This window comes from Salvelinus fontinalis, chromosome 9, assembly GCF_029448725.1.
Source record: "Salvelinus fontinalis isolate EN_2023a chromosome 9, ASM2944872v1, whole genome shotgun sequence".
NCBI classification, from domain to species: domain Eukaryota; kingdom Metazoa; phylum Chordata; class Actinopteri; order Salmoniformes; family Salmonidae; genus Salvelinus; species Salvelinus fontinalis.
Window position 1 is genome coordinate 42,363,056 of NC_074673.1, and position 21,749 is coordinate 42,384,804.

At 46.7% G+C, this 21,749-nt stretch overlaps 1 protein-coding gene across 6 annotated transcripts in view; it reads right to left on the reverse strand.

Moving 5' to 3' along the window:
- Positions 1-21,749, reverse strand: part of LOC129862634 (A-kinase anchor protein 13-like) — a 98,064-nt gene that overhangs the window by 31,950 nt on the left and 44,365 nt on the right. For all 6 annotated transcript variants that reach the window (XM_055934483.1, XM_055934481.1, XM_055934478.1 and 3 more), the window contains exons 7-8: positions 19,210-21,526; positions 16,551-16,630 (exon numbers count right to left, since the gene is read on the reverse strand). In XM_055934483.1, the coding sequence (XP_055790458.1) occupies positions 16,551-16,630; positions 19,210-21,526 (2,397 nt within the window). The remainder of the gene's footprint in view (positions 1-16,550; positions 16,631-19,209; positions 21,527-21,749) is intronic.

A 21,749-nucleotide genomic window follows, 5' to 3' on the forward strand; every position in this document is an offset into this window, starting at 1 on the left:
GGAGGAGGAAGAACACCAACCAACCCTCAGATTAAAACAAAGAGAGTGAACAGAGAAGAACTATTACTTTTTCTAGTAGATGCCCTTATTAAAACCAAAATACATTAGTTGAAGATTTCAAGAGTTACAATATGGTAACTACAACAACTACACCTCTCTAACTACAACAACTACACCTCTCTAACTACAAAAACTACCTCTCTCTAACAACAACAACTGCACCTCTCTAACAACAACAACTGCACTTCTCTAACTACAACAACCACACTTCTCTAACTACAACAACTACACTTCTCCAACTACAACAACGACACTTCTCCAACTACAACAACGACACTTCTCCAACTACAACAACGACACTTCTCCAACTACAACAACTACACTTCTCTAACTACAACAACGACACTTCTCCAACTATAACAACTACACTTCTCTAAGTACAACAACGACACTTATCCAACTACAACAACTACACTTCTCCAACTACAACAACTACACTTCTCTAAGTACAACAACGACACTTCTCCAACTACAACAACGACACTTCTCTAAGTACAACAATGACACTTCTCTAACAACAACATTTACACTTCTCTAACTACAACAACGACACTTCTAACTACAACAACAACACTTCTCCCACTACAACAACTACACTTCTCCAACTACAACAACTACACTTCTCTAATTACAACAACGACACTTCTCCAACTACAACAACGACACTTCTCTAACAACAACATTTACACTTCTCTAACTACAACAACGACACTTATAACTACAACAACAACACTTCTCCAACTACAACAACTACACTTCTCCAACTACAACAACTACACTTCTCTAATTACAACAACGACACTTCTCCAACTACAACAACGACACTTCTCTAACTACAACAACTACACTTCTGTTATTACAACAACGACACTTCTCCAACTACAACAACAACACTTCTCTAACTACAACAACGACACTTCTCTAACAACAACATTTACACTTCTCTAACTACGACAACTACACTTCTCTAATTACAACAATGACACTTCTCCAACTCCAACAACGACACTTCTCTAACAACATTTACACTTCTCTAACTACAACAACTACACTTCTCTAACTACAATGACACTTCTCTAACTACAACAACGACACTTCTCTAACAACAACATTTACACTTCTCCAGGGAGGGGTTTATTGAGAACTTGGCCATGGAGACTTCCATGAAGACAGAGAGTAGATTCATACAGCTCACCGTCTGTTCCTCATCATCCATCATCAGCCCCAGACATCACACCCATTGGCAGACCACTCATCATGTGATCAGGTCGCCAACTACAGAGCCAATCCTCCCACGCCTTGTACATGTGTTCATGTACGTGTGTTTGTAATAAGTGTGTGTGTGCCTGCTTGCGTGTGTGTGTGCGAGTGTGTTTACATGAGTGCATATGCGAATGTACTCGTGCATGCAAGTGTGACTGTATGTGTGTGTGTGTGTGTGTGTGTGTGTGTGTGTGTGTGTGTGTGTGTGTGTGCGTGTGTGTGTGTGTGTGTGTGTGTGTGTGAGGTGTTTGTGTGTGTATCCAGGGAATTCTCCCCTCACACACACACGGCTGCTGATACAGGGCCTTATTGTTCCGCCCCTGCTCAGAGGGACAGGGTCTCAGTGTCGTGACACAAGGTTGTGTGGGCGTCGCCCCTCTCTGTGTCCGTCCAATCACACAGCTGCTGCTGCTCAGAACCAGACCAGGGGGACAATGCGGACAAGTGACCTAGAGATACTGTCCTCTCAGACCACAGAATGGCTTTATCACAATACACAACCCATGGTCAGATAGACAGACCCCCCACGGTCACATCTCAACATGTTTTTATCACTTACAGATGGCCTACAGTCAGATCTTGTATTCTCCTTAACATGTTTTTATCACTTACAGATTACCCACGTCAGGACATAAGCATAGTTTATCACAAAACAGAGGATACTTTAAGGCCTTTACCATTCCTTTATCACCTATAGATGGCCTTAGTGTTGACTAGGCTTGGGGAGGTATACTGTATATACGGTATACCGGGTTATTTGGAAAAATGTAAATAGCGTCAAAACTATTTATTTTAAGTTTTTAAATACATTTGAATATTTGTAGCTACTTTTTAAGTTACTACCAGCAGTCAACTTGTGCAATTTCTTAGGAGATAAAGCAGATTTCATTCTTAATTTCACCTGTCACAAATATTATGAAGCTTACTGTGGTTCCCCAGTTGAGCCAGTCACGTGTTTGTTTGTAAATAGCACAACGGGAGAAAGCATTATTATTAGCACAACTGGAGAACACGTTAGCACAACGGGAGAAAGCGTTTGCACAACGGGAGAAAGCATTAGCACAACGGGAGAAAGCGTTAGCGTTAGCACAACGGGAGAAAGCGTTAGCACAACGGGAGAAAGCATTAGCACAACGGGAGAAAGCGTTAGCGTTAGCACAACGGGAGAAAGCGTTAGCACAACGGGAGAAAGCATTAGCACAACGGGAGAAAGCGTTAGCGTTAGCACAACGGGAGAAAGCGTTAGCACAACGGGAGACCGTCCATAGCTTTCTATATCTATTGGCGAGTCTCTTGTGCAGAGCGCAGAAGGTGATGAAGTTACAATTGTGCTGTATGCAATTCACAACTAAATGTCTGCCATCAGATGTCTTATAATGGCTTTCTGCCAGAAGTCAAAGACCTCTGGATCAGTTCTCTCTACAGTTGCCATTTTTCCCCTGTGCTTTCTTCGTGTTTTTGTCCTTCAGAAAAGCATACATCACAACTTTGCACAATTTCACTTTAGCTTGTAAATCTCCCCACTCACCGAAAGTTACATTCGGTAGCTACAAGCTACGCTTATATATAGCTTTATGAGGATTTGCCTGTCTTTGCAATTAGGTTATGTTTGTTTTTAATCTCGTTAGCATTTAGCTAACAGCGTACATGTGATTTTGCAATTAGTTTGTGCTAATTTTCAGAGTGACGGTAATCAAGAGATAGCGAATACACAACACATAAACCTCAGAGGTAGATCAGTATATCTCCGCTCCGAAGGCTCAAACAGACACCATACATTCTCAAAAAGGACAGACTTGTAGGTTACGGGGTCAAACATGATGAAGTAGAAAATTCTAGTTCATTGTCTATTTGGTTTCCACCACCAAGAAAGGAAAGCTCAGGTTGGGATATTTTTGTTATAGTGGAAATATATCAGTCAGTCAGTTATCTGTCTGGACTAAACGGTTTAGCAGACAGAGTGGCCGGAGAATAAAACAGACAGTACAATGGAACTATTAAGAAACCCTGAACAAAGGATCCATTGGTTACTTTGATTTATGACTTGACGATTAAGTTATGGAGTAATTCCACTGCTTTCTTGAGCAATAAAGACAAGTGCACTGACGTTCATTATTAGTGACAACTGACTTGATGGCAGAACTGATTGAGTCTTGTAAAAGTTCATTATATTTAAAAGCATTAAACTCATTAAAGACTATACGCATTTTTGTTCTGTGTGCGTGAGAGAGAGAGAGAGGGAGGAGTGGGAAAGAGAAGGAGTGGGTGAGAGAACAAAGTCTATGTGTACATGTTTCTCCTCTGTAGGGAATGTGAAAACATGTGGATTTCCCCAGGCTTGTGGTTAATTGTCTTTCCCCCACTAGTAGAATGTGGGGGCAGGGGGCTTCTTTACCAGGGTTCTGTACAGTCTTAAAGTGGCTAGTGGACAATGCACAAGGCCTCATTGATGGGCCTGCCTACAGCCCAGTGCAGCACTGAGCAGCCTCTGTGTGCCCTGCAGCGCTGGGCGGAGGGAGAACACTACACTCTTATCCTCCAGAAGCCCAGCAGACACACACACCAGACAAACACATGTAACGTACAATATAGAACACGTGTACATATCGTACACAACATGTTCAGGTATGGACACATTTCCCTTCTTATCCAACAATGGATAATAGTTTGTTTTAGTTCCAATCTATTTTATTCTATTCTACAATTGTCACTGGTACAAACGTAGATGAGCGCATGCATTTATATTGTAGATCAGTCTCCTGCGCTGCCTAGTAGATCAGTCTCCTGTCTCCTGCGCTGCCTAGTAGATCAGTCTCCTGTCTCCTGCGCTGTCTAGTAGATCAGTCTCCAGTCTCCTGCGCTGCCTAGTAGATCAGTCTCCTGCGCTGCCTAGTAGATCAGTCTCCAGTCTCCTGCGCAGCCTAGTAGATCAGTCTCCTGTCTCCTGCGCTGCCTAGTAGATCAGTCTCCAGCGCTGCCTAGTAGATCAGTCTCCAGTCTCCTGCGCTGCCTAGTAGATCAGTCTCCAGTCTCCTGCGCTGCCTAGTAGATCAGTCTCCTGCGCAGCCTAGTAGACCAGTCTCCAGTCTCCTGCGCAGCCTAGTAGATCAGTCTCCAGTCTCCTGCGCTGCCTAGTAGATCAGTCTCCAGTCTCCTGCGCTGCCTAGTAGATCAGTCTCCAGTCTCCTGCGCTGCCTAGTAGATCAGTCTCCTGCGCTGCCTAGTAGATCAGTCTCCAGTCTCCTGCGCAGCCTAGTAGATCAGTCTCCAGTCTCCTGCGCAGCCTAGTATATCAGTCTCCAGTCTCCTGCGCTGCCTAGTAGATCAGTCTCCAGTCTCCTGCGCTGCCTAGTAGATCAGTCTCCTGCGCTGCCTAGTAGATCAGTCTCCAGTCTCCTGCGCTGCCTAGTAGATCCGTCTCCTGCACTGCCTAGTAGATCAGTCTCCAGTCTCCTGCGCTGCCTAGTAGATCAGTCTCAAGTCTCCTGCGCTGCCTAGTAGATCAGTCTCCTGCGCTGCCTAGTAGATCAGTCTCCAGTCTCCTGCGCAGCCTAGTAGATCAGTCTCCAGTCTCCTGCGCTGCCTAGTAGATCAGTCTCCTGCGCTGCCTAGTAGATCAGTCTCCAGTCTCCTGCGCTGCCTAGTAGATCAGTCTCCAGTCTCCTGCGCAGCCTAGTAGATCAGTCTCCAGTCTCCTGCGCTGCCTAGTAGTTCAGTCTCCTGCGCTGCCTAGTAGATCAGTCTCCTGCGCTGCCTAGTAGATCAGTCTCCAGTCTCCTGCGCTGCCTAGTAGATCAGTCTCCTGCGCTGCCTAGTAGATCAGTCTCCTGCGCTACCTAGTAGATTAGTCTCCTGCGCTACCTAGTAGATCAGTCTCCTGCGCTGCCTAGTAGATCAGTCTCCTGCGCTGCCTAGTAGATCAGTCTCCTGCGCTGCCTAGTAGATCAGTCTCCTGCGCTGCCTAGTAGATCAGTCTCCTGCGCTGCCTAGTAGATCAGTCTCCTGCGCTGCCTAGTAGATCAGTCTCCTGCACTGCCTAGTAGATCAGTCTCCTGCACTGCCTAGTAGATCAGTCTCCTGCGCTGCCTAGTGGATCAGTCTCCTGCGCTGCCTAGTAGATCAGTCTCCTGCGCTGCCTAGTAGATCAGTCTCCAGTCTCCTGCGCTGCCTAGTAGATCAGTCTCCTGCGCTGCCTAGTAGATCAGTCTCCAGTCTCCTGCGCAGCCTAGTAGATCAGTCTCCTGTCTCCTGCGCTGCCTACTAGATCTGTCTCTAGCGCTGCCTAGTAGATCAGTCTCCAGTCTCCTGCGCTGCCTAGTAGATCAGTCTCCAGTCTCCTGCGCTGCCTAGTAGATCAGTCTCCAGTCTCCTGCGCAGCCTAGTAGATCAGTCTCCAGTCTCCTGCACTGCCTAGTAGATCAGTCTCCAGTCTCCTGCGCTGCCTAGTAGATCAGTCTCCAGTCTCCTGCGCTGCCTAGTAGATCAGTCTCCAGTCTCCTGCGCTGCCTAGTAGATCAGTCTCCTGCGCTGCCTAGTAGATCAGTCTCCGGTCTCCTGCGCAGCCTAGTAGATCTCTCCAGTCTCCTGCGCAGCCTAGTATATCAGTCTCCAGTCTCCTGCGCTGCCTAGTAGATCAGTCTCCAGTCTCCTGCGCTGCCTAGTAGATCAGTCTCCTGCGCTGCCTAGTAGATCAGTCTCCAGTCTCCTGCGCTGCCTAGTAGATCCGTCTCCTGCACTGCCTAGTAGATCAGTCTCCAGTCTCCTGCGCTGCCTAGTAGATCAGTCTCAAGTCTCCTGCGCTGCCTAGTAGATCAGTCTCCTGCGCTGCCTAGTAGATCAGTCTCCAGTCTCCTGCGCTGCCTAGTAGTTCAGTCTCCTGCGCTGCCTAGTAGATCAGTCTCCAGTCTCCTGCGCAGCCTAGTAGATCAGTCTCCAGTCTCCTGCGCTGCCTAGTAGTTCAGTCTCCTGCGCTGCCTAGTAGATCAGTCTCCTGCGCTGCCTAGTAGATCAGTCTCCAGTCTCCTGCGCTGCCTAGTAGATCAGTCTCCTGCGCTGCCTAGTAGATCAGTCTCCTGCGCTACCTAGTAGATTAGTCTCCTGCGCTACCTAGTAGATCAGTCTCCTGCGCTGCCTAGTAGATCAGTCTCCTGCGCTGCCTAGTAGATCAGTCTCCTGCGCTGCCTAGTAGATCAGTCTCCTGCGCTGCCTAGTAGATCAGTCTCCTGCGCTGCCTAGTAGATCAGTCTCCTGCGCTGCCTAGTAGATCAGTCTCCTGCACTGCCTAGTAGATCAGTCTCCTGCGCTGCCTAGTGGATCAGTCTCCTGCGCTGCCTAGTAGATCAGTCTCCTGCGCTGCCTAGTAGATCAGTCTCCTGCGCTGCCTAGTAGATCAGTCTCCTGCGCTGCCTAGTAGATCAGTCTCCTGCGCTGCCTAGTAGATCAGTCTCCTGCGCTGCCTAGTAGATCAGTCTCCTGCGCTGCCTAGTAGATCAGTCTCCTGCGCTGCCTGGGAAAAGGAGATGATCAGCTATAAATGGATACATGTGGGTTGAGAAGGAAGTCCCTGGTGAAAATAAACCCAATATAACGAATGGCAGACTTCAGACTTGCACTTTCCACAGTGACAGCCAATGTCTGGCATGACTCAGAGGCACAGCAAGGGAGAGGAATGTCCTTGGAGAGAGCTACATTTAAGTGCTTTGCTACAGTACTTACAGTGCAGACAGAAACAACAACACTGCCAAGCTTAATTTAGGCCCAAACAATCAATACACACCCTTGGAATAGGTGGAGTTATTCTGAAGCAGAGACATAACTGGTGAAAAACATTTCAGACATGTTTTCTCCCAGGAGTTGGACTCGAAAGACGCTCTACCCTGGTCTATCTGTCACCAAGTTCACTCTGCCCTCCTCGCCCTTCAGGGAACACAACACACAGCCTGAGAGGGAGGACCAAGGCTAAGGAAGGGGAGCTTTGATCTGACCACAATTCATCTTCATTTTTGGGGTGGAATTGCAATAGAGCCATCTAGTATGGACCATCTTGTCTATTCCCTTTGAATATATATAACAAACCTGTGCATAATGACATCCTTTAGGAAGAAGTCATCTCCTAAGCAGATCTCTTCCCCTCTGTATTGAAGCCATCCGAATCTAGTCCAGCCTCATGCCTGTCCAAAACTAGTCTGGCCTGGGTTCTGACACCCAGAGATGATGGAGAGCAGAGGGGAGAATTCCCAGGTCCCATGCCCAAAGATAGAGCCTGACGCCTGGCCCCAGAGACGCAGCCTGGCCTCTTATCACAAACCTCAAATCCACAGGCCACTCTACTCTGTCCAAGCGCTCCAACATGCTCTGCTTTGGTCTGGGCTCTCTCAGATAGATACAGTGTCCTTCCTTACCAGTAAATAAATATATATACACTGCTCAAAAAAATAAAGGGAACACTTAAACAACACAATGTAACTCCAAGTCAATCACACTTCTGTGAAATCAAACTGTCTACTTAGGAAGCAACACTGATTGACAATAAATTTCACATGCTGTTGTGCAAATGGAATAGACAAAAGGTGAAAATTATAGGCAATTAACAAGACACCCCCAAAAAAGGAGTGATTCTGCAGGTGGTGACCACAGACCACTTCTCAGTTCCTATGCTTACTGGCTGATGTTTTGGTCACTTTTGAATGCTGGCGGTGCTCTCACTCTAGTGGTAGCATGAGACGGAGTCTACAACCCACACAAGTGGCTCAGGTAGTGCAGTTCATCCAGGATGGCACATCAATGCGAGCTGTGGCAAAAAGGTTTGCTGTGTCTGTCAGCGTAGTGTCCAGAGCATGGAGGCGCTACCAGGAGACAGGCCAGTACATCAGGAGACGTGGAGGAGGCCGTAGGAGGGCAACAACCCAGCAGCAGGACCGCTACCTCCGCCTTTGTGCAAGGAGGAGCACTGCTAAAGCCCTGCAAAATGACCTCCAGCAGGCCACAAATGTGCATGTGTCAGCATATGGTCTCACAAGGAGTCTGAGGATCTCATCTCGGTACCTAATGGCAGTCAGGCTACCTCTGGCTAGCACATGGAGGGCTGTGCGGCCCCACAAAGAAATGCCACCCCACACCATGACTGACCCATCGCCAAACCGGTCATGCTGGAGGATGTTGCAGGCAGCAGAACGTTCTCCACGGCGTCTCCAGACTCTGTCACGTCTGTCACATGTGCTCATGTGCTCAGTGTGAACCTGCTTTCATCTGTGAAGAGCACAGGGCGCCAGTGGCGATTTTGCCAATCTTGGTGTTCTCTGGCAAATGCCAAACGTCCTGCACGGTGTTGGGCTGTAAGCACAACCCCCACCTGTGGACGTCGGGCCCTCATACCACCCTCATGGAGTCTGTTTCTGACCGTTTGAGCAGACACATGCACATTTGTGGCCTGCTGGAGGTCATTTTGCAGGGCGCTGGCAGTGCACCTCCTTGCACAAAGGCGGAGGTAGCGGTCCTGCTGCTGGGTTGTTGCCCTCCTACGGCCTCCTCCACGTCTCCTGATGTACTGGCCTGTCTCCTGGTAGCGCCTCCATGCTCTGGACACTACGCTGACAGACACAGCAAACCTTTTTGCCACAGCTCACATTGATGTGCCATCCTGGATGAACTGCACTACCTGAGCCACTTGTGTGGGTTGTAGACTCCGTCTCATGCTACCACTAGAGTGAGAGCACCACCAGCATTCAAAAGTGACCAAAACATCAGCCAGTAAGCATAGGAACTGAGAAGTGGTCTGTGGTCACCACCTGCAGAATCACTCCTTTTTTGGGGGTGTCTTGTTAATTGCCTATAATTTCCACCTTTTGTCTATTCCATTTGCACAACAGCATGTGAAATTTATTGTCAATCAGTGTTGCTTCCTAAGTGGACAGTTCGATTTCACAGAAGTGTGATTGACTTGGAGTTACATTGTGTTGTTTAAGTGTTCCCTTTATTTTTTTGAGCAGTGTATATATATTCACCAACCCAGAGCCCACATGCCACATTCCACTGGAATTACAGCGCTGTTCCCAGTCCCACCAAGCTAAAGTACAGAGAGATGCTCAAAGTGGTGGTGAAGAGATGCTGAAAATATGACTTAAACCTGAGCGGTTTGGTGGAGCACTGATTTGTCACGTCACTGAAACACCTCCCTTGCCTTATGCTGAAAGCACCGCCGTGCCATTGTGTTTCGCAGAACACAAATTCAGGGTTTTCCTGAGTTCGGAGCTTGTAGCTGTGTGTCTCTGTGGAAAAACACGATTTGATCGAATGAATCTGTTGAGCTAGATGAGGCAGGCTTTGACGTGATACTTGAGGCAAAACCGATCAAAATCAGATATGGTGCCACTAGTAATAGACAACATTTGGAGACAGAACACAGACAGAAGAATTTACACAAAGTTTACATAAATTATATACAATCCCGACACGCACAGACAGCAGAATATGCATCACATTCAGAATCCTAGCATTGTATGCCGTGACTCACACTTTGCACACAGACGAAGTGTCATCCAAAGTAAACAGAGAGAAAGAGATTGAGAGGAGGAGGGAGCGAGAGGAGACAGAGAAAGAAAGGGAGAGGGAGAAAGAGAAATAAAGAGCGAGAGAAAGATAGAGGGAGAGAGAGAAAGAAAGAAAGAAAGAAAGAGAAAGAGAGAGAAAAGAGCATGGACCACTTCCTGAGATCTGGCCAGCAGGCCTTCATTCTCCATCCAAAGACAAAGTCCACCCTGAGAGCACACTCCTCAAGGCTGTCAGTGAGCCCACCTAATAACGGCTCACAAACACTCCACACCTCTTGAGCACACACTGAAGAACGGCTAAAAATTAGACACATCCGGACAAATACTAACACACACAGAGAGAGTAAATTACTCTCCCGTGACACGAAAGGTGACAGTCATCTTCCCAGTGTAGATGTGAAATCTTAGTTGTTACCATGCGGATACAGCAGAGAAGAAAGGCTAGATGAAAACTTGCTAAGAAAACCTACAGCCTGTATTTTTTCTCTCTTCCATGACCACATCCACAGGCGTAGAGCGCTCTCTCACACATGTGGCAAGTAAAAAGATTCTCTGTCCATTCGTACCTTTATCAAAACGACATCCACTGTTCTCTCCCCCTTTCCACGCAGACTATACCTCCGCTTGTGTCGCTCGTACATCTTTCCAGGCAGTGAAAAGTAGTGGTTATTAACAGAAAGGCGCTAGATTCCAACATGAAGCTCAGGCTTGTGGAGTCCTTTGTGAAGTTTGGGGGAAATGAGCAACTCTTCCCACATCTGCTCGCAGAACCAGCCCCTCAGTCTGACCCTCCCTTCTTTTCCTTCTCCCTCTCTCACACACACTCCTCCCTCCTCTCCTCTCTTTCACGGCCGTTTTTTTCTCTCGCCTTTCCCCTATTCATCTCTTTTCCATTTTCCAATTCTTAAATTTCAACTCCTCTTATCCTCTCGTCAATCTGCATCTATTTCCTCTCCCCCCCGTTTCTCCGTGTGGCGACGAGCTGAACAGCTGTACCCAGTGGGTGCTGTGATGCTGAGCGGCAGGTAGAGAGTGTCTATGGAAACAGACTGATAAGGCAGACAGCCAGCCACGAGAGAAGCCACTGTGATGCATGACCTGCATACTGGCTGGCTCCAGAAGAGGGATGCTCTCCTACACACTGTGCAGTGAGGAGGAACAGATAAGATAAACTATAACTAGAGACATAGTCAACTGCTGTAGCTTGTCCCATAGGTTTGATGTAATAACACTGCTAATAAGGACAATATCTTTAGGAATTAAAATCATATGTTTTCTATCTTTATTCAAGTATAAACATGGTCCTCATGATCAAAAACACCCCAAGCGTATCACTTAGAATTGGAATCTCAATGCGTGTAACATGTTCTCAAACCCTGGGTGCCGAAGCTGAGGAGAAAGCAGAAGTGTCCTCTGTGTGAAACACTTGAGCAGGGGAAAAAAACTACACATCTGCAGACAGTCATCAATGGAACGGACAAACAGTTAGAACCATGGCAACCATTACAAACTGTCCACATGACGCGCACACACACACACAGAGAGAGAGAGGAGGGAGAGAGAGAGAGAGGGGGGGGAGCGAGAGACAGAGAGAGAGAGAGAGACAGAGAGAGGGGGGAGCGAGAGACGGAGAGAGAAAGAGAGAGAGAGAGAGAGAGAGAGAGAGAGAGAGAGAGAGAGAGAGAGAGAGAGAGAGAGAGAGAGAGAGAGAGAGAGAGAGAGAGAGAGAGAGAGAGAGAGAGAGAGAGAGAGAGAGAGAGAGAGAGAGAGAGAGAGAGAGAGAGAGAGAGAGAGAGAGAGAGAGAGAAAGAGAGGGTTGGGGCTCCTTCGGTCTTAACACGTCTGGGCAGCTGAGTGGAACGAAACACAACCCCTGGAAACAAGAGCAACTTGCCCCAATTCCTACTATTCCCCAGGGCACGGCTTGTAACATTATGGGAGGAAAACAACAGACCCAGATACGTGACATGCTAATCATGTTTAGGGGACTTTTCTAGAATGGCAATTCTCATTGGTTAAAACCACTACGGGGGGGGATTTGATCAATACTTCATGATTTCTTCCAGCCTCTCTTTGTGCTAACAAAGAACTGGCTTCTATTCTCATACACAGAGGGTCTGAGACTGGGCACCTATGGAGTTCTGGACTGGTATCGGACCTGTAGTCAACAGCACCTAGGTAGAGAGAGAGAGAGGAACAAACTGCACAGTTGCGTGTGTCCTCATATCCTGCTGTACAACTACAGAGGGAGGGGAAGAGATACCAGAGAGGAGGATGAATGGGAAGGAATAGGGACGTAGGTAAAGAGACACACAGACAGCCAGACCCACCCTAGTCAGATTCAGTGAGCGATGAACAGACTCACTGAAGAATTCACCGCAACTAGCTACCCCCTGCTTTCCCCCAAACCAAACAATATGGAGGAGAATATCCTTCATTTTATGCACCGAGCAGCCTCAGGACCTACAGTGCCCAGGCAGCCCATTCCACTGCAGTAGGTAGGAGTGGCAGATTTATAACAGTCTCATCATGCTTGGTTTGGTAACCTGTGAAAACTCAAAAATCATAAACCATCACAATTCCTGACTAGAATGCAGGCTGTTAAGCATGCCTCTGCAAGATTAAGACAGGCAATATATTACTGAACCAAACTTTCTGGCAAAAATATATTTTTTATGTAATCTGTATTTTTCTTGTTAACCGTTTGAAATGCAGTACACATCGGGAGGTAGTTATACCAGAACACAACACTAGAGGGTGCCTGAGGACACAGAGCTGGCAGGAACATTCATTATGGTTTTGGCAGGCAGCAGCAGCACAGTCTGTCAGGACTTCCTCCTTTCCTGGCTGCTCTCTGCAGTACTCGCAGTTGTTTTACGAAGATTACTCAACTGTACCTCACACAAACTCATTGACACTAAAAGCTGTGTTGCATTCATCCAAATCAATTAACCAAACATTCTGCATCACACTTTATAGCAATGTAATGTCGAGGCTAATTCTGAACTGTAGTGCTCTACGTTGTTTTGTATACATTCTCTATTTATCGTTGAAAACTTTGGCCATCAAACACGTTCAAACAGACCTCTGGTGCGGAGTCCGTCAACCAAAATGCGGCTCCAGTTGATGTTAGACTGCCCTCTCCTGGCGACTAACGTTAGCACCAAATTATTATTCCATGCAGCTCCTCCACTCTGTAACAGCTCACAGGTTGTCTCTCTGACAGGCTGTCATAATCAGCGAGGCGGACATCAATGACGTGATTCCATCAACAGAACAATGAGGAACACTGCTGGAGCAAACTGAATTAGACTGAAAGGATCTGAGAAATGGCATCTGCTTTCACTCTCACTGGCTGGCACTGGCAGATATTTGTTTCAGGTGGAAGAACACTGAGCGGAGCAGGCCCCGGCATGGACCTTCAACAGCTGCTAATAGGAAGACATGAATGAGTCCTGCACTGCACCCAATCTTCAGCTGTCTCATAGTCAATCAATCAATCGCATTTATTTCTAAAGCCCTTTTTCACATCAGCCGATGTCACAAAGTGCTGTACAGAAACCCAGCCTAAAACCCCAAACAGCAAGCAATGCAGATGTAGAATCACAGTGGCTAGGACAAACTCCCATGAAAGGCCAGAACCTAGGAAGAAACCTAGAGAGGAACCAGGCTCTGAGGGGTGGCCAGTCCTCTTCTGGCTGTGCCAAGTGGAGATTATAACAGAACATGGCCAAGATGTTCAAACGTTCAGATGACCAGCAGGGTCAGATAATAATAATCACAGTGGTTGTTGAGGGTGCAACAGGGCAGCACCTCAGGAGTAAATGTCAGTTGGCTTTTCAGAGCCAATCAGTCAGTTACTGTATACATCATGTCTACAAACTCTGTTTCTATTTTCTAACTGACATTAAAAATCAGATGTACCCTGATCCTCGTACTAAGTGTTGTGGTACCCACAGCCTTGGTTCCATCCAGTGTCTGACTCTGATAGACATTCAAAGAGTACACTACATTGCCTCTTAATTCTCTAACTGAAACTAGACCTAGTACGCTGAAAAAGATCTTCATAAAAGAGTTTTGAAACATTCTTCTCCTCTGAGACGTATGTGGTTTACGTGCCACAGACTTCTGGCTGTCTGGCTGGCTGTTGTGTTTTACCTGGTGAGCTTCTTATAAGACAGTCCTCCAGAGTTACAGTGTAATTCCTCTCAAAGGCTAACAATGAAGTACAGAGGGAGTCTGGCCAAGAGAGAGCGGTTACAGTGGCCCTGTCTACATGCCACTCTACAGATAAGCAGCACAGCTTAGCCACATTCACAAGAGGGGGGTGAATTGCAGAACTAAATCACCGCTGAACAATACACCTAATCCTTCTTGCATGAAGACAATTATCATACCAGAAGAAAGTTGCCTGCAGATTGCGGCGTGATCGCAACAGAGATATGACATGGCTGAAGCATACACTATGACATCATCTCAGTCACATAGGCCCTGTGGACTATGCTGACAATTCCGCACCACACAAAACAACCCAAGAAAATTATAGAGATTTACAAAGAAAATCACAGAGGATGCCTGCCCACAACTGCACGGTCAGTCCCTCACCATAACACAAGACCTACTATACAATAGAAGGTCACCTTTCAGAACCAGGTAGTCAGAAACAGAGAATGACAACGGTAGGAAACAATATGGCTTCCCATAGGAAAAGGTGGGCTTCTAGAGCTGCGTGGGAGAGCAGTGCCCTGACCTGCTGGTGTGGATGTCTCCTACTGCTAATCAGACACTTCCTTCCTTCCTCCCTGTCTTCACACTGCTGCTGCAGCTACTGTCAGTGGGACTCTGTTATCTCTGCCTCCCTCTCTACGGCTTGTTTCTCACCCCTCATATCACTCCTCTCAGGGGAGAGAAGAGACGGTGAGGTCATCTTTTATTTCTCTCTCCTCCTGGTTAAACAAGGTAGGGCACACACACACACACACACACACACACACACACACACACACACACACACACACACACACACACACACACACACACACACACACACACACACACACACACACACACACACGTGGCCACAGATTTCCCATATCTGCCCACCTGACCTTTAGAAGGCAGAGTTCAGCTTGTCAGGCCGAGAAGTGCGTCATGTTTGTACGGACTTTCCCAAAAGTGAACGCTAACAACATGAAAAAAAAAGGGTTTATTTAGTGAGGTCAGGTGGGAATGCTTGGCATGGAACAGCGATAAGATAATCGCTTCCCAGAAACAAATGATCTCCCAGTCATGAAAAATGTTACATTAATCAGACTATATGTGACTTCAACTGATTTGTGGGGACAGGAGTCAGAGTTTTACTTCTGTTCCAAATCATTAGAGTACCAAGAGTTTTTCGATCTGTAAATTGATAAAAACATGAACGTGATATAATGATAATAATGATTATTGACTAGGTGTATTACTACCATTACGCTGCTGTTCATTGATTATGGATTGCTTTTACATTTAGTATATATGTATTTATTCTGCTACTGGTCACTACTACTCCTGTTTACATCTACACCACCGTTCAAAAGTTTGGGGTCACTTAGAAATGTCCTTGTTTTTGAAAGAAAAGCTAATTTTTTGTCCATTAAAATAACATCAAATTGATCAGAAATACATTGTTGATGTTGTAAATGACTATTTAGGCTGGAAACGGCTGATTTTGAATGGAATATCTACATAGGCGTACAGAGGCCCATTATCAGCAACCATCACTCCTGTGTTCCAACGGCACGTTGTGTTAGCTAATCCAAGTTTATCATTTTAAAAGGCTAATTGATCATTAGGAAACCATTTTGCAATTACGTTAGCACAGCTGAAAACTGTAATGCTGATTAAAGAAGCAACAAAACTGGCCTTTTTTAGACTAGTTGAGTATCTGGAGCATCAGCACTTGTGGGTTCGATTACAGGTTCAAAATGGCCAGAAACAAAGAACTTTCTTCTGAAACTCGTCAGTCTGTTCTTGTTCTGAGAAATGAAGGCTATTCCATGTGAGAAACTGCCAAGAAACTGAAGATATCGTACAACGTTGTGTACTACTCCCTTCACAGAACAGCGCAAACTGACTCTAACCAGAATAGAAAAAGGAGTGGGAGGCCTCGGTGCACAACTGAGCAAGAGGACAAGTACATTAGAGTGTCTAGTTTGAGGAACAGACGCCTCACAAGTCCTAAACTGGCAGCTTCATTAAAAAGTACCCGCAAAACACCAACGTCAACAGTGAAGAGGCGACTCCGGGATACTGGCCTTCTAGGCAGAGTTCCTCTGTCCAGTGTCTGTGTTCTTTTGCCCATCTTAATCTTTTCTTTTTATTGGCCAGTCTGAGATATGTCTTTTTCTTTGCAACTCTGCCTAAAACGCCAGCGTCCCGGAGTCACCTCTTCACTGTTAACCTTTGAGACTGGTGTTTTGTGGGTACTATTTAATGAAGCTGCCAATTGAGGACTTGTGAGGCGTCTGTTAATTTATGTCTTAATTTTTATATGTTTTCTATTTTTTCTATTATTGTCTATACTATTATTACTATCACTGCATTGTTGACAAAAGCTCTCAAAGTATCAACTTCCCTGTACTGTTTTCCACGTGTGCACGTGGAGAATAAACTTTGACACTTGAAACGTTAACTCACCAGTGTAGAGTCTTCCGTGTATTCGAGAGATTCCTTCTTTCCCTTCTCTTCTCCCTGGGCTGGACAGACCGTGTCTTTGTCTGGGGAGTGATACAGTATGACACAGGTATGACACAGACAAATACGGAACCTAACCCTTTGACCCTATGAACAAACTAACACAGAATCCTCTCCGTAAATGAAAACTTCATTTCAACTAAAGTTCAAAATATGAACTCAAAATAATGAATCATACCAGTAGTATCTAATGTATAAACAGCATATGCCTTGACAACCGTTAGAAAAGCAACAATAAACAAGCTGTCATGTATGAAGAGAGGACAATGATCTCTATTTATACTACATCAGTGTAGAATCAGAGGATCTATTCTGCTCCATATTCCCATCCAGACAGGAAAAGGCCTGGGTGTAGCCATGTGCTCACAGACTGCCAAGACAGGGAAGGCTCTGAGTGGAAGGATACCTTTATTTTCAGAGCCTACTGTAAGGTCTGGTGAGATCATTGTACTGCTGCTTGGATACGTAAATACACACACAACCCCATTCACAATCACACAGCTCTCTAGATGACTGACATGGAGCCTTTGACCTTTTCAGACTGACTCAGGGATGAGAGGCCAGAGATAGGCTTGGGTGGTATACCATATATACCGGGGTATTGTATACCATATATACCGGGGTATTTGGAAATAGCCACAGGATGTTTTTTCAATACCATTTAAACAATTTCTCTGAAGTTTTTGAATAAATTCTCATATTTAAAGCTACTGTACTTAAAGTAAATCCCTGCAGTCAACTTGTTATATAGGTTAGGAGATAAAGAAGATCGCAATCTTAATGTACATCTGCCACATAATCTTTCATTATGAAGTTTACCGGTAATCCCCAGTCATGTGGTGTTTCTTTATAAGCACACAACGACGAAAGACCGGAGCCTTGTGAGTCTCTCACTGTTGTGCAGCACGCGTCAGGCGAACTACTTACGTATGGAATTCACAACTAAATGTTTGCCAGCTAGATATCTTATAACTATTAAGGTAACGGGCTAAAATGTGCTAAATGCTCTGCAGTTGTGCATTTTGTTCGCTAATTTAGTATCTAGTTAGCTATCTAGCTAAGTGGTTGGTTAGCTTCTTCCAAAATCCTAACAGCAGAAAATCCCCTCCTGGATCAAGAGCCTTGCTGTCTAATATTTGTTTTGTGCTTGGAGTAAACTGCGAGTAGCATTTCTGATCTCATTGTAAAACTTTATGCGTTGGGATGTCTGTCCTGCAAATAGTTTAGGTCAGAGACTGTATAAAATGTTCACATTGCGCTCGTTAGCATTTAGTTAGCATCCTCTATGTACTTTTACATGTACTTGTTAGCATTGCTAACCTTCAGAATACAGACGCCTAAGTGTTGTTTGAAAATAAAGCCCCTTTTGTTCAGTGCTGGTATTACGGAATATCCCGGTATGGCACAAGGTCTGTATGAAGGTATGACAATCAGGATACTGCCCAAGCCTAGCCAGAGAGTCTCATATAATGTTACTCCTGAAAATCAAGCTTCTATAATTTACATGGTATAGCTGACAAAATGTGTTAAAAGTTACATTTCAATATAATCTACATTCTGTTTTGAGGTAAATATTCTGTGGTTCAACCTCCACAGAATGCCATGACAAATGACAGCCTATCCCCTTTTAGCAACAGTAAAAGCTCAGGCATAGCTGAACTAATGGTCACATGCTCAGAATCATACGACAGTGTGCTCACACAGAAAAGACGGTGCAGTTAAGAAAGACGCCAAAAATGCACACCAGGCCTGAATTTAGCAGCTGGGATATAAAGTAGAGGATATATAGTAACGGGTTTATGTACATGAAAAGTGAGCTTCAGATTTTCCTCATGACCCAAATCTACTTGAATTTGAGCTTGTACTAACTAGTGCAGCTGGATGATATGAACCAAAAAAATGGCTAAATTGAAAATTCTTTGGCGATAATGATAAATCAACAACAGTAAACATGTTATCTCCCACGAATGATGCAGCCCCCCCCCGGCCAAGCAGTATCATTTTGTAAATGCCGGCTCTCTATGGCACGACACGTCATTCACCTAAATTTTAACAAAATCGGCCCTGTGTTGTCTGAGATGTTGTCTGTGGCTAACGTACTAACGGACGGAAACAGATCCACAATCCCCTAACCAGTTTCCTTGTGGGAGGAACAACAGTAGCTGCTTTTGAAAACGGTATTTTTCCCGCAATTGCATTTTGAGTAACGGTCATATGCCTGAGCTTCTCCCCTCCTCCGACAGCTGAACTTGGACAGATACTTTCAGAACATGAGTCGACATAATGCATAGGCTATTACCGTTGACCAAATAATGGTTTTAGAACAATCCACAGGAGCGTTGTGTAGCGAAATCCCCGACATAAGCGAAATGCTTCGGTAGGAAGAAGGCAGTGTCGATGTCTGCAACTTTCATTTTTTCGTCCCAACTCTACTAACTCATCAAATCAAAGTGTATTTGTCACATGTGCCGAATACAACAGGTCTATAGACCTTACTGTGAAATGCCTACTTATGAATCCTGAGCAAAGCAAAAGCATAGCAACATCAAGCTATAAAAGGGCCATGGGCAGTTACCATTGTTTTATCATTGTGTGGCCTTACCTTTCACAGAATTGTCAAGTGGTCTCAAAGCTTCAGAACACTCCACTTTAGTATCCAGCATTCTCTCACTCACTCCATCCAGGCTGGCCAGTGTGTCTGGGGACTGCAGGCCCAAGGACAATCCACTGTCTACTTCCACTGAGAAGCTGTGCTTCTCCTCACCCGGGCCTGTTTTACTGTCTAGCTCCGAGAGGGAAGTCAGCTCTGGACTCTGGCCCGTACCACTGTCAGAGTCACTGGCTGTATGTAAATCTGCAGGTGTGGCCGCTCTCTCTGGAATAGCCTCCTGATGTGTCAGCTCTGAGGATCTCTCTGGGGAGATAGTGGAGGAGGATGTGATGACCTCATCGCTGTGTCTGTCCACAGCCCTTTCATCATGTAACAACATGTCTGTCTGAGGGTGGGAGTCTCCACACTCTCTGCTGGCTTCTACACTCTCTCCCTGGGTCAGACTCAGGCCTGCTAGTCTGGCCTCAACTTCATTCTCATTCCCAGGTCTGGCTTCGGATACGTCACTGCTCTCCTCTCCTTGTAGAAGATGAGGCTCATCCTCTCCCTTTGAGGGGTTCTTGTCCATCACATCCCCCTGTAACTCTCCAGGTGAGACAATAGGACCCCCGTCCAAGGTAAGGGTCTCAGTGGCCTCAGACACAGTGACCGCTGACCTTGGTGCAGTGTCTTTGGGTCCAGTCTGATGCTCACTCTGGCTGTCAACAGCCTCCGGTACACGGCTTGCCTCCAGCATTGAGTTGGAGTTGCCTTGTTCTATGTTTGCTACAGCAGCTGCTACTGCTATGGCCACCACTGCTACAGCTGTAGCTGCTATCTCCTCCCTACACAGCAGAGAGTCTGCCTCTTCTAACGATGCCCACTGTACAGACACCTTCTTCTTTGCAGGGGTCTCCTCTCCTGTGACTGTCCCCTCTTCAGACAGTTTGTCTGCGGAGCAACTATCCGACTGGACGAGTTCCTCCTCCTCACAAGAGGGTGTGAGGTCTGTGACATCATCAGAGTGTTGTGGCCCCATGGTCCACTTCTCTACGCTCGGCCTCTCTACAACCTCAGCTGTCCTTCTGGCTGGGTCGGTGGACGCCTGTTCCTCCCATTCCTGCCCAGCCTCGTGGCCCTGGCTGTGGGCACCGTTCTGGTTATGCTGTGGTGGTGGTACCACTACCTCCACTGTGCCCTCCGCCGTCTGATCCAGGACCTGCTCACTGGGCTCTGGTGCTGTAACGCTACTGGGTCCGTGTGAACGGCTGCTCTCGCTTTCTCCCTCTGTCATACTGGGGCTCTGCTTCATGCTGTTTGTGTCAGTCTCTCCACTTCGGCTGTTGGCTGACTCAGTGCTACAGTTAGTCTGTTGGCCGGGGTTTCCTGCCTCTCTCTTTCTCTCGTGTGTACCGCTACAATCACCACCTCTTTCAGTCTCAGACCCCCGGGTCTGGCTCCTGTTATTGGCCAAATCCTGCTCCTCAGAATAACTCGTCAGCGCTGTGGTGATTTCCTGTCTTTGTTCGGGGTCTTGTGACTGTGCAGCCTGTGCCTGATGGCGGCTCACAGCTCCTGTCATTGTCTGCAGAGTACATTCAGAGGCGGCTTCCGCGTACTCCACCTCCAGCTCGCCGCCATGTCTGCCGTGCTGCCCGTTCTCCACAGGAGCCCCAGCCACTATCTGAGCCCAGGGTGCTCTACAATCCATCTCCTCGATGTTGTTAGGCTCCCCCTGCCTTTCCATAGTCTTTTGAGCCCTCGTGTCCCCACAGCTGCTACTGCTGTTGCCTGTACTCCTCTCCCCAGTCTCCAGGGGCCAATGCTTGGCTTCCGGGTGTTCCGGGTGTTCCTGGGACTGTGCGTGGCCCATGGCTGGCGTAACCGTCGTCGGAAAAGCAGCAGCCTTATCGCCCGTCTCAGTCTCTGCTCTCCTCTTCTCTCTCTCTTCCTTGTTCCTTTTACGGCGCCCTGCCTTGCTGCTCTGCCTGGCAGTGATTACGCCTGTCCTCTCTCTATCAGCTTCCTCCTGCTGGTTTCCACAGGACGGTGTGCTGAAAGCTTGAGTCTCACCCTCCCTCTTCCGCCGCTGTGCTGCAGCTTCACTTCTTTTATCTAACGCCTTCACAGAGTCCGTTACTGCTGCCTGAGCAGGGCCCGCCTCCCCTTCCTCTGGCTGGCCGTTCGGACAAGGCCACGCCCCTCCCGCGAGGTGGGCATGGCTGTGTTGGGGGTGTAAAGCTATGTGCGCTGACGTGTTGCTGATGTCGCTGGATCCTGCTGTACTGTTTAGCTCGTCTGGTGACTGCTGCTGGAACACATGATCTCCCTACAGTACAAACAGAAATGCAGGGTGAATAATTGAATAATTGACACTTCATGTCAAGATAAGACATGCACAAAAAGTTCAGAGCAAACAAAACCCACAGGTAACTTACAATAGGCTAGCTAGCTGGCCAGAAGATTTGATTCTGGGTTCTGAGATGACTTAGTGTATGAGAATACGGCAAGTAAGTCATAGTTCAAAGCAACAAAGTGAGACAGCAGACAGA